The 12,632-nt window shown below is 40.5% G+C and overlaps 1 protein-coding gene across 11 annotated transcripts in view; it reads right to left on the bottom strand.

The window, feature by feature from the left end:
- Positions 1-12,632, bottom strand: part of PPFIBP1 (PPFIA binding protein 1) — a 177,583-nt gene that overhangs the window by 50,417 nt on the left and 114,534 nt on the right. For all 11 annotated transcript variants that reach the window (XM_059187571.1, XM_059187572.1, XM_059187573.1 and 8 more), the window contains 2 exons: positions 7,655-7,752; positions 3,508-3,716 (listed from right to left, as the gene is read on the bottom strand). In XM_059187571.1, the coding sequence (XP_059043554.1) occupies positions 3,508-3,716; positions 7,655-7,718 (273 nt within the window). In that variant the 5' untranslated portion in view covers positions 7,719-7,752. Of the gene's footprint in view, positions 1-3,507; positions 3,717-7,654; positions 7,753-12,632 lie in introns of those variants that run through there.

Below are 12,632 nucleotides of genomic sequence, written 5' to 3'. Positions count from 1 at the left end.
CGCCACTGTGCAGAGAGCCCAATGTGGGGCTCGATCCCAGGACCCTAAGATCATGATCTGAGCCAAAGGTAGAGGCTTAACCCACTGAGCCACTCAGGCGCCCCTCAATACACTTATTTTTTAAATTAGTTTTAAAAACTGCCATCCAGTTTTTTATTTCATGATGACATTTTTCAAAATTCTGTATCAAGGAAAAAAAAGGAAGGCGCAGCCCTCTAAATCTCCTTTGGTTAAATTTATCTCCAGCCACTCAAAGAACCCTCTCACACCAGGGCCTCGTGCACCCTAACCAGCATTACCTCTCTACCGCTGCGTGCAGACATTTGTTTGCCTGCTCTCTACCAGATACTGGAGTAGGAGGAGAAACGGAGAAAGACAGGAAGGCCACGAACACCACAGTCACATTTCACCAGGGCCTACCAGCACAAGAAGGAATCTCATACACTGTTGTCCAAAGAATAAATGAACGTGATGGCAAGAGCACTGGAAGTCAAACCACCAGGCAACAATACTCCACTCCCCTGTCCTCTCTCCAAGTGTGATGGAATCAGGGCGGTGAGGCTCTCACCTTGTGCCGTGCATAATGATCTCAGGGCAACAGCACTGCCACTGGGAGCTACTGGAGCGTCCCCACTGGAGTGTCCCCACTGATTGGCTGATGACGCTATGTACTAGCAGGTCTGCCTCCATCAATCTTGAAACACACCATTTATTGTCTCCTCTGAAATTTCTGTTATGACTCTAAAAAATAAATACGAACCCGGGGCAATACGGACAATCTTTCCAGGAAGATGTCTATTTCTTCCAAAATCTCATCAGGTCTGCTCAAAAAGAAATCCAAAGGGAGAAATCCATCTCACATATACAGCGTCACACCCAAAAAGCCCACTCATGACCCTCTCCTAGAAAAAGATGCCTGTTTATTCAAAGTCGCCAGAAAGTGCTTCAAAGCCCGAAGCTCAGGATAAGCCTGAGTACCTCCTGTACTTTCCAAGTCAAGAGAGCAGATGTGGGGAAAATCAGAAATATGGCTTTTATTTCTGGGTTGTAATTTTTCTCAGTGTTTGTTTTCCAGAAATAGAACACTTCTTCTTCACTCAATAGCCAACGGGAGCAAGAAACAAGTGTTCTGGGGGTGAGAAGCTTTCACGTGAGCTAGGATGTCTCAGTGAGACACTGCTGAACTCAGATGATCTGTGACCCTGTGACCCAATCTTAAGATGGGCCTTGTTTGCCAAAGCTGGAACAAACATTCCCTGGAGACACACATGAAAAGGGAAGCTGGGCAGAGAGCAGTGGGGGATTCTGGGGACGGCAGGCCTAGAATGGGTCATGTGGCGGAGAGTCAGGGACTGGAGAGAATGTGCCCCACGTCTGAAGTCATGAGTATTTTTATTTTTATGAAACTTGTTCTAAAAACTTTTTTAGAAGATACACTTGCAATTAATAGGACCTATTTTTTAAATGTAGGAATACGATGGAAATGTATTGTGACTTATCAGGTCAGAAGCCAGTGAGGCACACTTCAATTTATCTTATCGGCCACGATGCCGATTTGAAGTTCTATCATCGCAGTTCCACTCACTTTGTCAAAAACTGCACTTTTGTCATTTCTGCTGATTTTGCGAATGCCTCATACTAAAGCTGCTAAGTAACTGGTCACTTGTGGGATTTTATGCCCTGATCAAGGTCATGATCCTCAACGTCTTCCATTGGGAAAAGCTTAGTATGAATGTTCTAGGCAACTCATAGAGTTAGACCTAAAGCAAACAGAAACTGCTTGCTTGGCTCAAATAATTTGACATATTTTTCTGTTTGCCCTCTTGAACTTAGAGCTTGATAAAGCATGTAATTCTCCACCATTAATATCTCTATTAACAGGAAAATACTTCTATCTCAGTACTTGACCAAATACGGCATACTCAACAGATTTGGGTTTTTGTTTTGTTTTAACCACAGGAGAGGAACTTCGGAGTCTTAAACTTGTCAGTGTTTAGAAGGTTACAGCTATAGCTACTTTATTCAAACAAATTCATTCTTAGTGATTTAATATCCCCTCACAAGTAACAAACTATTAATGTGACTATTTTCTTTCTTCTGAACCAGCTTCTGATCATATGAAAGAATGATACAGCAGAAATCAGTAGGGAAGGAAGACGCGACACCCGACAGGAAACCAGGGGGTCTCCTGGCCCAGACAAAGTAATTAGAACTGCAAAGGGCCAGTGGCATTAATGAGAAGATCGATATCAGTCTTAAGGACATGGACTCCCAAGGTGGCTATCATTAAACATAAATGAAATCTTAATTATGTAACTGAGAATAAGTCTCTAAAATATTGTAAAAGCTTCTCCATAGTCTGAAAAATGTCTGTAGTCTTGTAAAAAAGTGAACCATGTAGGAGTGACACGGAACTGGAGCCAACACTTTCTTTCCCTCTTTGCAGATGGACCCCGTAGTTTCCCCTCCATCCTCTACAATCTCTTCAGTGTTGTATTTTCGACTCGTCTACCAGGCGCACCGACAAGCACTCATAAGTTCGCTCCCGGAACTCACACTCCCATGCGGCAGAAGCTATTGTCCCTGTTTCACAAACGAGGAAACGAGACAAACAGCTTAAAACATCTCCCCCAAATCATGCAAGCTTCTAAGAATCAGCCCCCAAATTGAAATTCAGGTCTGTTGTCTCCAGCACCTGCACTGGGAAATGCCAAGATACAATCCAACCATCAGTTTTATCACAGTATTAATGTTCTCATTTTGGGTGGTGGTAAGATATACCCAGAAAATTTGTCACTTTTACGATTCTTAAGCATATAGTTCAGTGGCATTACTCGTATTACAGAAAGAACACTTTTTCTATCTTCTTCTCTCAATATTTTTAGTGGCATTCTTTAGATTTTATTTGTTCCAAATGTATTAAAACCATGGTATATACCAATGTGTTCAGGGAAAGGGCAGATCCTCCACGCCATCTGTTTTTGAGACGGATGCCTAGAAAGGGGCTTCACTGTTCTGGGAAGAAGAACGCGATTGGAAGCCCAATTCTATAGCTTCCCTCACACCCTAGAACTGACATGACCCCACAGATCACTAGATGGCACTTCCTATCAGATACTGCAGACCTCTGCCTCGCTGCCTTTGGAGGTTCTATTCACTCTGCTTCCTATCTGAATTGCTCTTGGTCCTTTTACAGTAAATTTTCCAATAGTACTGAGAAAGCATCTATTACGTGCAAGGTTCTTTCCTTTACAGGACTATTTGTTCTAGGCCACAGCAGGTCATCCAAGAAAGCGAGTCCACCTTCAGAGGCAAAATCAGGTGGTGGGCTGGAGCCCATGAAATGTACACTAACATTATCCTTAAAGGGAACTGGGATGCATTAAGGGATAAAAATCACAGTGAACCTGCTGCCCTGTACTTTTTTGTTGTTGTTGCTCTGTTCTAAATTTTGGAATAAGCCACAAGAGATTCCGAGCGCAGGATCTGTAATGTGCCATTATCTACCATTTGACTCTGAAGCCATTTGACGAGTGTTTCCGCTGTTGAATCTGGGATCTGGCATCTCAAACCTTCCTTCTCATCTGTGTCCATCACCTCCAACAAGCCACGCAGGTCTTCCACAAGGTGCAGAGCTCGCAGGCTTCCCATGAATCCCGGGGAGGTGGGAGACTGGCAATCAAAAATTCCATTGGAATATTCCAGGGCCTTAGAACCTAAGTTTTAAAAAAAAAATCACAGAGAGAACAACAGGGTTTATATTACATAATGTCCTAAAGCTGAGGGTGGCAAGCAAGTCCAGTCACAGTGAGGAATAATCAAAATAAGCAAAAAGGAAAAGAAAATAAAGGAGTCGTGCGAATCTCTCCAAGTCATAGTGATTCGGTGCAAAAATAAAATCCATATAATTGATGGTAAATATCAATCACCAAATACCTAACAGGGACGTCAACTGTGTATTACGGTAAGAACATAATGAATGGACTTTGGTGAAAGATGTGCTGACCTCATGGAAATAAGGGCTAAGAAGGTAGAGAGCAGTGTGGATAGAGCCAAGTACTCCCCAAAATATAAATTTAGGTACCATAAGATTTTGAGAAATTCCCTGTAAAAGAAGTTGCACAATTTGGTGGAAACCGCATAGCATAATGTCAAGGGTAACAGGACTGGCTTCCGGTTAATTTACCAGAATTTAATCTTTGGAGAATTTCAATGAATTACATGTATACATTTGTGTATGTACAGGAGTGTGTGTGTGTGTTAACATTTTATCCCATGATTTTGTTTGCAGCCTAGCATCAAAAACTCTTGCTAATATCAGCTTTAAAAAATAGTTTTACAGCCTTTCTTTCCCTATTACTTATAAGGGAAAGCGTTTTATGACTTGAATGTACATAACTAACCCATTGCCTGCTCAGAAATCACTCATATATACCTCTTCATCTCTTTGATTTTTATTTTCTGGTCTATCAAATATACATATTAATTAGAAGTACTAACTTTAAGTGTCAATAATTATGATATTTTGACTACCACCTCATTAATCTGAGGGTCTTATAAAGGGAAGAAAAGTGTGAACCAATGTGTAAATTCTCTCTCCAGTTGCCACACAGCTTGATCAATTCCAACCACAGGGAGAGGCATTTTCCTTCAGTTAGTCCATTCCACTGACCTTCCGAAGAACTAGACCAAATGATGAGGACCCAAATCTGCCAAACTGTAATAATGGTAACCACTGATATGCTAGGCCCAATGTTAAATACTTCCCATGATCTTCCCCTCAGGAACCATATAAGGCTGAGAGGAAAATCCAGAAAAATAGAAATTGAGGAGAGTATGTCCGGGAAAGGGAGGAACAGTAGAGCATTTTAAAAACAAAACAGGCTATCGTGTCCTATGCCAGTAGTTTAAAGCACTACAATCACCTGATAATACTATTCACAATAGATGTACCCACAATAACCTTCTACTCTTTTAAGTCTCCATCACAAAACAAGGTGAGGGATAGGGGAGAAATGCATATTTAGAAAAACTCCTCAAATATTTGCAATCACATCTCCCTCTACCTTAGGTGGAGAGCTACTGATAGTAATTTGAGAAAATAAAGCCAGGTCCTACCCAAAAAGCTCCTGACTGCGTCAGTGTGAGCTGAGACCCAGGAAGTCTTGATTTTCCGAATAACTCTCATGTAGGTCCTGAAGCCCTGCCAGGGCTAAGGAACAAATATACTCATCTAATAGAGTATGTAAAACGTCAGTCCTCAACTACTGTCCAGAAACATCACTTGTCTTGCCTACGGAGTTCCACTAAGAATTTGAGGTTATAACCTCTGATAACAGCCTAGGATCTGGCTCTGGTTATATTTTCCGAAACTGTGACACAGTAAGTCCAATCTCTTTTCCACGTAATAGTCCTTCAACTGTGTGAAAGTATCTATCATGCCCTGAGCAAGAATATACTTTCCCAGTTACACTTAACCAGTTCCTTCCTTACCAGATGAAGTTGTTTCTTCGCCTTCACGGTCACCTCCTCTTAAGTTTTACCAATAACCTCTTTGAAACGGATATTCCAAGAACTAAACACAGTACACAAGATGTGGTCTAATCTACAAAGGAGGTCAAATTAAAATCTGGTCTCGGGATATACAAGTAGAACAAAGGAGGCCAAACTTTGACTAGCCATGGCATTCAAGGGAAGAACCTCTGACAATGAAAACACCTGTGGTTTCTTCAAACCACTGAAACAGAGTAGGGTCAAATTTATGACCAGAAAAGATAAGCAACAGGGGCTAGGTAGCTAGAATGGAGGAGCAGTAGATGCTACCCACACCTCGACCCTGACCATCAGACCATCAGATGGATGACAACCCCACCCACTGGCCCCTTCAACCTTTCTTCATGACCATGGGTTCCTAAATACATAAAGGTACTTCTCCTGTGACAAAACGCAGAATGTGACATGAGACCTTAAGGAGCCACTACCCCTAGGAGAGCACAAGCATCTGAAAGGGTTTACCTACTGTTCAGTCCCTCTGGTCATGATGAGAAAACAAGCAGGTCATGATCTACTCTGTTTTTGCTCTACTTCCATAACAGAGAATCACTCAAGATTCATAATAAGGGAGGAATACGACCAGATCTGTGTTTCAGAAAGAAAATTCTGGTGGTCTAGAGAATGAGGAACTACAGCGGGAAAGCAAGAGTGCCAAGAACATCAAGGGAGAGGGTTGCCAGGACAAAGCACGGCAGAGCACAGACAGGACACACTTCAGAGGGGAAAAAAAGGAATGGCTAAGGGGCACGTGGGTGGCTCAGTCATTAAGCGTTTGCCTTTGGCTCAGGTCATGGACCCAGAGTCCTGGGATCAAGCCCCACATCGGGCTCCCTGTTGAGCGGAAAGCCTGTTTCTCCCTCTCCCACTCCCCTGCTTGTGTTCCTTCTCTCAATTAAAAAAAAAAAAAAAAAAAAAAAGAATAGCTGAATTTAAAATTTTACTTATTTGACAGACAGAGATCACAAGTAGGCAGAGAGGCAGGCAGAGAGAGAGAGAGGAGAAAGCAGGCTCCCCTCGGAGCAGAGAGCCTGATGTGGGACTCGATCTCAGGACCCTGAGATCATGACCTGAGCCGAAGGCAGAGGCTTAACCCACTGAGCCACCCAGGTGCCTGGAATAGCTGAATTTTTATTTATTTATTTTTTTAAAGATTTTATTTATTTATTTGACAGACAGAGATCACAAGTAGGCAGAGAGGCAGGCAGAGAGAGAGAGAGGAGAAAGCAGGCTCCCCTCGGAGCAGAGAGCCCGATGCGGGGCTCAATCCCAGGACCCTGAGATCATGACCTGTGCCGAAGGCAACGGCTTAACCCACTGAGCCACCCAGGCGCCCCAGAATTTTTAAAGGGAGATAGAAGTGACAGAACTTGACTAAGCAGGGGCTCTGAGGGACAAAGGTCTAATGTGACTTAAATTTCTAGGTAGAAAACTGCGTGGATGGACGATTATGAAACTAGATAAGAAAGACTACTAGAAAGGCTTCTGAGAAAAGAAAAAGACTTCAAAGCTTTCTGTGATGACATGGATATGCATATAGGCTATTTCAAAGGAGGTATCTGATTGGCAGTTAGAGACCCAAAGCTTAGCAGAGAATTGAGAAAGTAAATAGAAGTGAGAGTTACTGGTGGCAAAATAAATGTCGAATTCAAGGGAATAGATCAGAATATCCATGGATCCTAGGAAGAGCAGTATCTCTCAAAGTGTGACCTGTAGCTACTACCTGCACCGAAATCCCATGAGATATACTTACTTACTTTTTTTGGTGGGGGGGCAGCAAAGCAAGGTTTATTGGGAGTACAGTAAAGTACAGATAGTACAAAGCTCCCGAGGAGGAAGGGAACCCGAGAGCGTTGCCCGAGATGTACTTTCTTTCTCCTTGAGTCAGAACCACAGTATGGAAATGCAATTAGACATTTTCAAACAAAGTTTGAGAATGATACTGGTATAAAATGGAGAAGAGGGGCTAACGTGAAACCACGAGGAATCTAAAGGCAACCAATAAATGAAAATAAAGTGGAAAAGGTAATAAAAGAGTTGGAATGAAAAAGCCAAAAGTGCAGAGTAAATGTCATGATTCCATCTTTCAGAGGACGCAGATTACCTGCTATAAGCCCATCCATCTGCTCCAACGCCGCAGCCAACATATCACTTGCGTCACTCATCATTTTGTGTTTGTCAAGGGCAAATTCCAACCTAGATCTGAAAAAACAATGATGTTACCATTATATCCTTTTAAATGACACATGCTTCCCAGCAGTTGTGACAGCTCAAGGCCAAATTACAACCCCACTTAGACGTCAGCTAAGGAGAGAAATTTTCTGAACTGGCAGAGCTGAATTACCTCAGTCACTTAACACGCAGTGGCCGACTGTCTACCTAACTGCAAGACCACACACTCCACCAGTTAATAAAATGAGTTTCAGTTCTTGCACGCAAGGTGTTGAAAGTCCAGTAGAACGGTTTCCATGATGTCCTCTACAGACTCGAGACCTCTGTGGAGGGCACCAGGGATGGCTGTGGAAATTTCCTGAGGGCCATGAAAAATGCTCAGTAGAGGAGATTTCTTTCTTCCTGCGCCAGCCCCACCCAATTTCTGCTCTTTCAGTTTGCCTTTGTTTCTGTTTTGTTTTGTTTTCTGTAGATGGATTTACCACAGGACTTGTCAAAAGGGTTTACTAGCAAACACACTGAACACACACACACAACCACTGGTATTTTGTAATACAACAACAACTACCACGTACAAGTGTGATAGTGGTCCTTATACATAGACACAAATTATTCATAAGCCCTAATCATGACAACAACCCAATAAAATGGATACATTTGTCTCTATTAGATAGGTGATATCAATGATGTTTGTTGATTTTTGTACAGAAACATAGCAAATAAACATATAGTAAAGATAGGTTTTAACCTAGGTCTGTCTGACTTCCACTATGATACATATTAAATTTCTGTTTATCTCATCTGAAAAATAGGCATATGCTGAAATTATGACATAATCTACTCATTCTTTCACCTGTTAAAAAATATATTGGAATTATTCTTGCAAAAAGTTTAATTATGAGCAAGAAAAAGTCAAGACTATGTGATTTCCAATATTAATTAATGTGCTTCAAATACCAGACTAAGCATCCATGTGAATTCTCCTAAAAGGACTAAATAGGGCCCTAGCTACTTTGCAGATACTGTGGTATAGCAAATGTCTGGGAAATAAAGGATACGCTGTTTAAAAGAAAACTTTGCCCACTGTTTCCAAGCAGCCAGATCTCACCACTTTATTTTTATGAACACATTTACAGTTCTGATAAACAGCTTCTTGGATCAATTTTCTACTCTGCATTCATTCTGATAAAATGCCCTATCATCATGAAGCATTGCTTTGATTTCATAATTTTTAGAGATTTCGTTGCAGATTTCTCAGAACTTTAGTCAACTTCAGAAGTTGTAAAGTATCACTACCATTTTATGTAGAAAAACTATAGCACACAAGTACTCAAGGCAGGGGTTTACAATCACCCAGCAATTAGGAGTTAACAAAGCAAGGTTATGAACTTAGCTAGTTCTCAAATATTTACTTGCACAGTCCAGAGAGGTGGGGAGCAAATTTAATAGTCACAGTTCAGGATGAAAACTCAAAACTCAGTGACAACTGAGAACATAGAGGTTCAAGCGGAAGACCATGCAGTCCCTGAATTTCATGTAATTAAGTGGCTTGCATTCCCTGTCATTTTTTTTTTTTTAATTTTATTTATTTATCAGAGAGAGAGAGGGGGAGAGAGCGAGCAGAGGCAGACAGAATGGCAGGCAGAGGCAGAGGGAGAAGCAGGCTCCCTGCTGAGCAAGAAGCCCGATGTGGGACTCGATCCCAGGACGCTGGGATCATGACCTGAGCCGAAGGCAGCTGCTTAACCAACTGAGCCACCCAGGCGTCCCATTCCCTGTCATTTTAAAAGTAGCACTTCCAAGAGCTCCAGATACTACGATAAACATAAAAATAACACAAAGAAATTCAAGCCAGGCTCAGCTATAACGATGGCTAATAAAACAAAGTAATGCTCATATTAGAAAAACTCTCACCACCTCACTGAATTAGAAAAACAAATATTCATCTTTGTTAGCAACTGTATTTATGTGCAGCATGAACACTTTTCACAGACAACAGATAGTTATGTATTTCTTCTCTGTTCCATTCAACGAGCCTTTCAAATGCTCTGACACGGAGGTATGAGAACCTAGACCATGGTTTTCAGAGTGGTGAAGAACCATTGTTTTTTTAAATTTCCAAGCACTTGTTTAATAAGTGACAATATTAAATTGCAATAAGGAGGGGTGCCTGGGTGGCTCAGTTGGTTAAGCAACTGCCCTTAGCTCAGGTCATGATCCTAGAGTCCCAGGATCGAGTCCCACATCCGGCTCCCTGCTCTGCAAGGAGTCTGCTTCTCTCAATGACCCTCCCCCTGGCCATGCCCTCTCTCATTCTCTCTCTCAAGTAAATAAACAAGTAAAATCTTTCTAAAAAAGAAAAATTAAAATAAATAAATTGCAATAAATGTTTATGGATGTTTATCTCAATCTCTCTACTTATCATGTAACAGCCTGCATGGAATAGTTAAACAGTCAATAAAAAATGTATTTAATACTGTAAATGAGGTAGGTGCTAAAGGGGAAAAAATGGAGCAGGAAAAGGGGGTCAAGAGTATAGAAGGGTTTACAAACTACATGGGGTAGGTCTGGGAGAATGATGGATTCAAAGGCCTATGATCTCTAATAAATTAAAAATAGTATAGATGGTCTGCTTCAGTGGTAGTCAAAGGATAGAATTCCTACAAACTGATTTTAAAAAGGGAGAAGTGAGGACATGAACAGATATATAATAGAAATTATCTCCAGCCAATAAACACTTAGAGGCTTAATGTCATTAATACAAGAAATTTTAGGGGCGCCTTGGCGGCTCAGTGGGTTAAAGCCTCTGCCTTCAGCTCAGGTCATGATCCCAGGGTCCTAGGATGGAGCCCTGCATGGAGCTCTCTGCTCAGCAGGGAGCCTGCTTCCACCTCTCTCTCTCTGCCTGCCTCTCTGCCTACTTGTGATCTCTAATAAATAAATAAAATCTTTAAAATATATATATTTTAAAAATATACAAGAAATTTTAGACAACAATGTGATACCATTTTATACTTAGTCAACTGGGGAAAAAAAAAACTGACATTACCAAGTATTACAGAGGATGTGGATTCACAAAATCTCTTACAGAATGGCGGTGGAAATGTAAAATGGCTTAACCACTTGGAATAACAGTTTCGCACTGTCATCTAAACTTCAACATATTCTTTTTCACGATAACAGTATTTACTCCAAGGTACATAATCATGAACACACACAAATGTTCATGGTAGGACTCTTTGCAAGACCAAAAACGTGGATACAAACCAAATGTCCAACACAAGAGATATTTACACAATGGAATTACATACAGTTGTCAAAGCAAACTAAAACAATATACGTGTGGTGTGAATAAATCTATGCAGTATAACAGCAAATAAAAATAAGTCTCCAATAAATTCAGTGAGACTTTTAGGAGTTAAAACAATATAAATTTAAATATATTTTAGAAATACACGTAAGATTCAACAAAACTATAAATGCAAACAAAAAAGAGGAAATAGTAACATGAAATTCAGGATATGGTACCTCAAGTCAGGGATATTGGGGGACAGACTGAGAGGAAGAGTTCCATAGTTAAATAAAGGTTACTGTTCAAGTTTTTGAGTTAGGTAATGGGTTCAGAAGAGTGCTTAGTTTATTAAACATGACAAAATGAGAATTCCACTTCGGGTAATGGTAGAGTAGATTAATTGGACAAACTACCCCACAAATAGCAATACAAAGCACTGGATAAAATATAAAAACGGTTTTGAAGAAACTGGAGAGTGAACAAAAGCTGGTAGAAACTGGAGGGAATTCAGCACTTGAGTAAAGGGAACCATAATGAGTGAGATTCATTTTTATACCTCTTTTATCTGTGGGCACTTCCCAGTCCATTGGATGGAGAGTAGCTAGGATCATGAAGACTATCAAAATCTTATTGGCTCAAAGGGAAGAAAGGGATAAACCTCTTACATTATACACAAAGCTGTTTAATACTAATTCATGGTAGACAGTGACAAGAATATACAATGCAATCCATTAAAATTACAAAATAGAGAGATATTAGTAAAAAGCCAATTAGGTTAAATGAATTACTAATAAAATCCTCAATCCAAAAGAAGGCAATAATGGAACAATGAGGAGATGGGAGAAACAGAAATCAAATGGCACGATGGTAGATTTAAATTCATATAAATAATTATATTAAATATAAACAGAATGAACACTATTAAAAGCCAGAGATTGTCAGACTAGCTAAAACAAACAAAAACCACTAACAATATGCTGTTAACAGAGCTATACTTTAAATATAAAGAAATAGAAAATAAAAGAATGCAAAATGAAATACCATATACACAGTAAGCCCAAAGCATAGCTTTATCAATATAAGAAAAATGGCTTTCAATTGAGAAGTATTACCAGGAAGAGTTAGAGTTTATAACAATGATCAACTCATCAGGAAGTCATAACAACTGCATTTTTTTTTCTTAAAGATTTTATTTATTTGACAGAGAGAGATCACAAGTAGGCAGAGAGGCAGGCAGAGAGAGAGAGAGGAGGAAGCAGGCTCCCTGCCGAGCAGAGAGCCCGATGAGGGGCTCTATCCCAGGAGGGATCATGACGAGGGCCGAAGGAAGAGGCTTGAACCCACTGAGCCACCCAGGTGCCCCAACAACTGCAAATGTTTTTGCAACTAATAACAGAGCTTCCAAATATATAAGGCAAAATCCAACACAATTAAAGGAGAATCACATAAGTCATTTATATTTGATGTAATTTTTGATATGGTTAGATTTAAGTGTATGGTCCTGTCCTTTTTCTGGTTTTGTTTTGTCCCACCAATCATTTTCAACCCTCTTTCAGGAGAGCAAAGGCAGATACAAGGTAGGAAAAAAAATAATCAGCAATAACACAGAAGATTTGAA

Source organism: Mustela lutreola, chromosome 8 (assembly GCF_030435805.1).
Source record: "Mustela lutreola isolate mMusLut2 chromosome 8, mMusLut2.pri, whole genome shotgun sequence".
In the NCBI taxonomy this organism is placed as follows: Eukaryota; Metazoa; Chordata; class Mammalia; order Carnivora; family Mustelidae; genus Mustela; species Mustela lutreola.
This window is presented reverse-complemented; position numbering and strand designations above follow the sequence as displayed.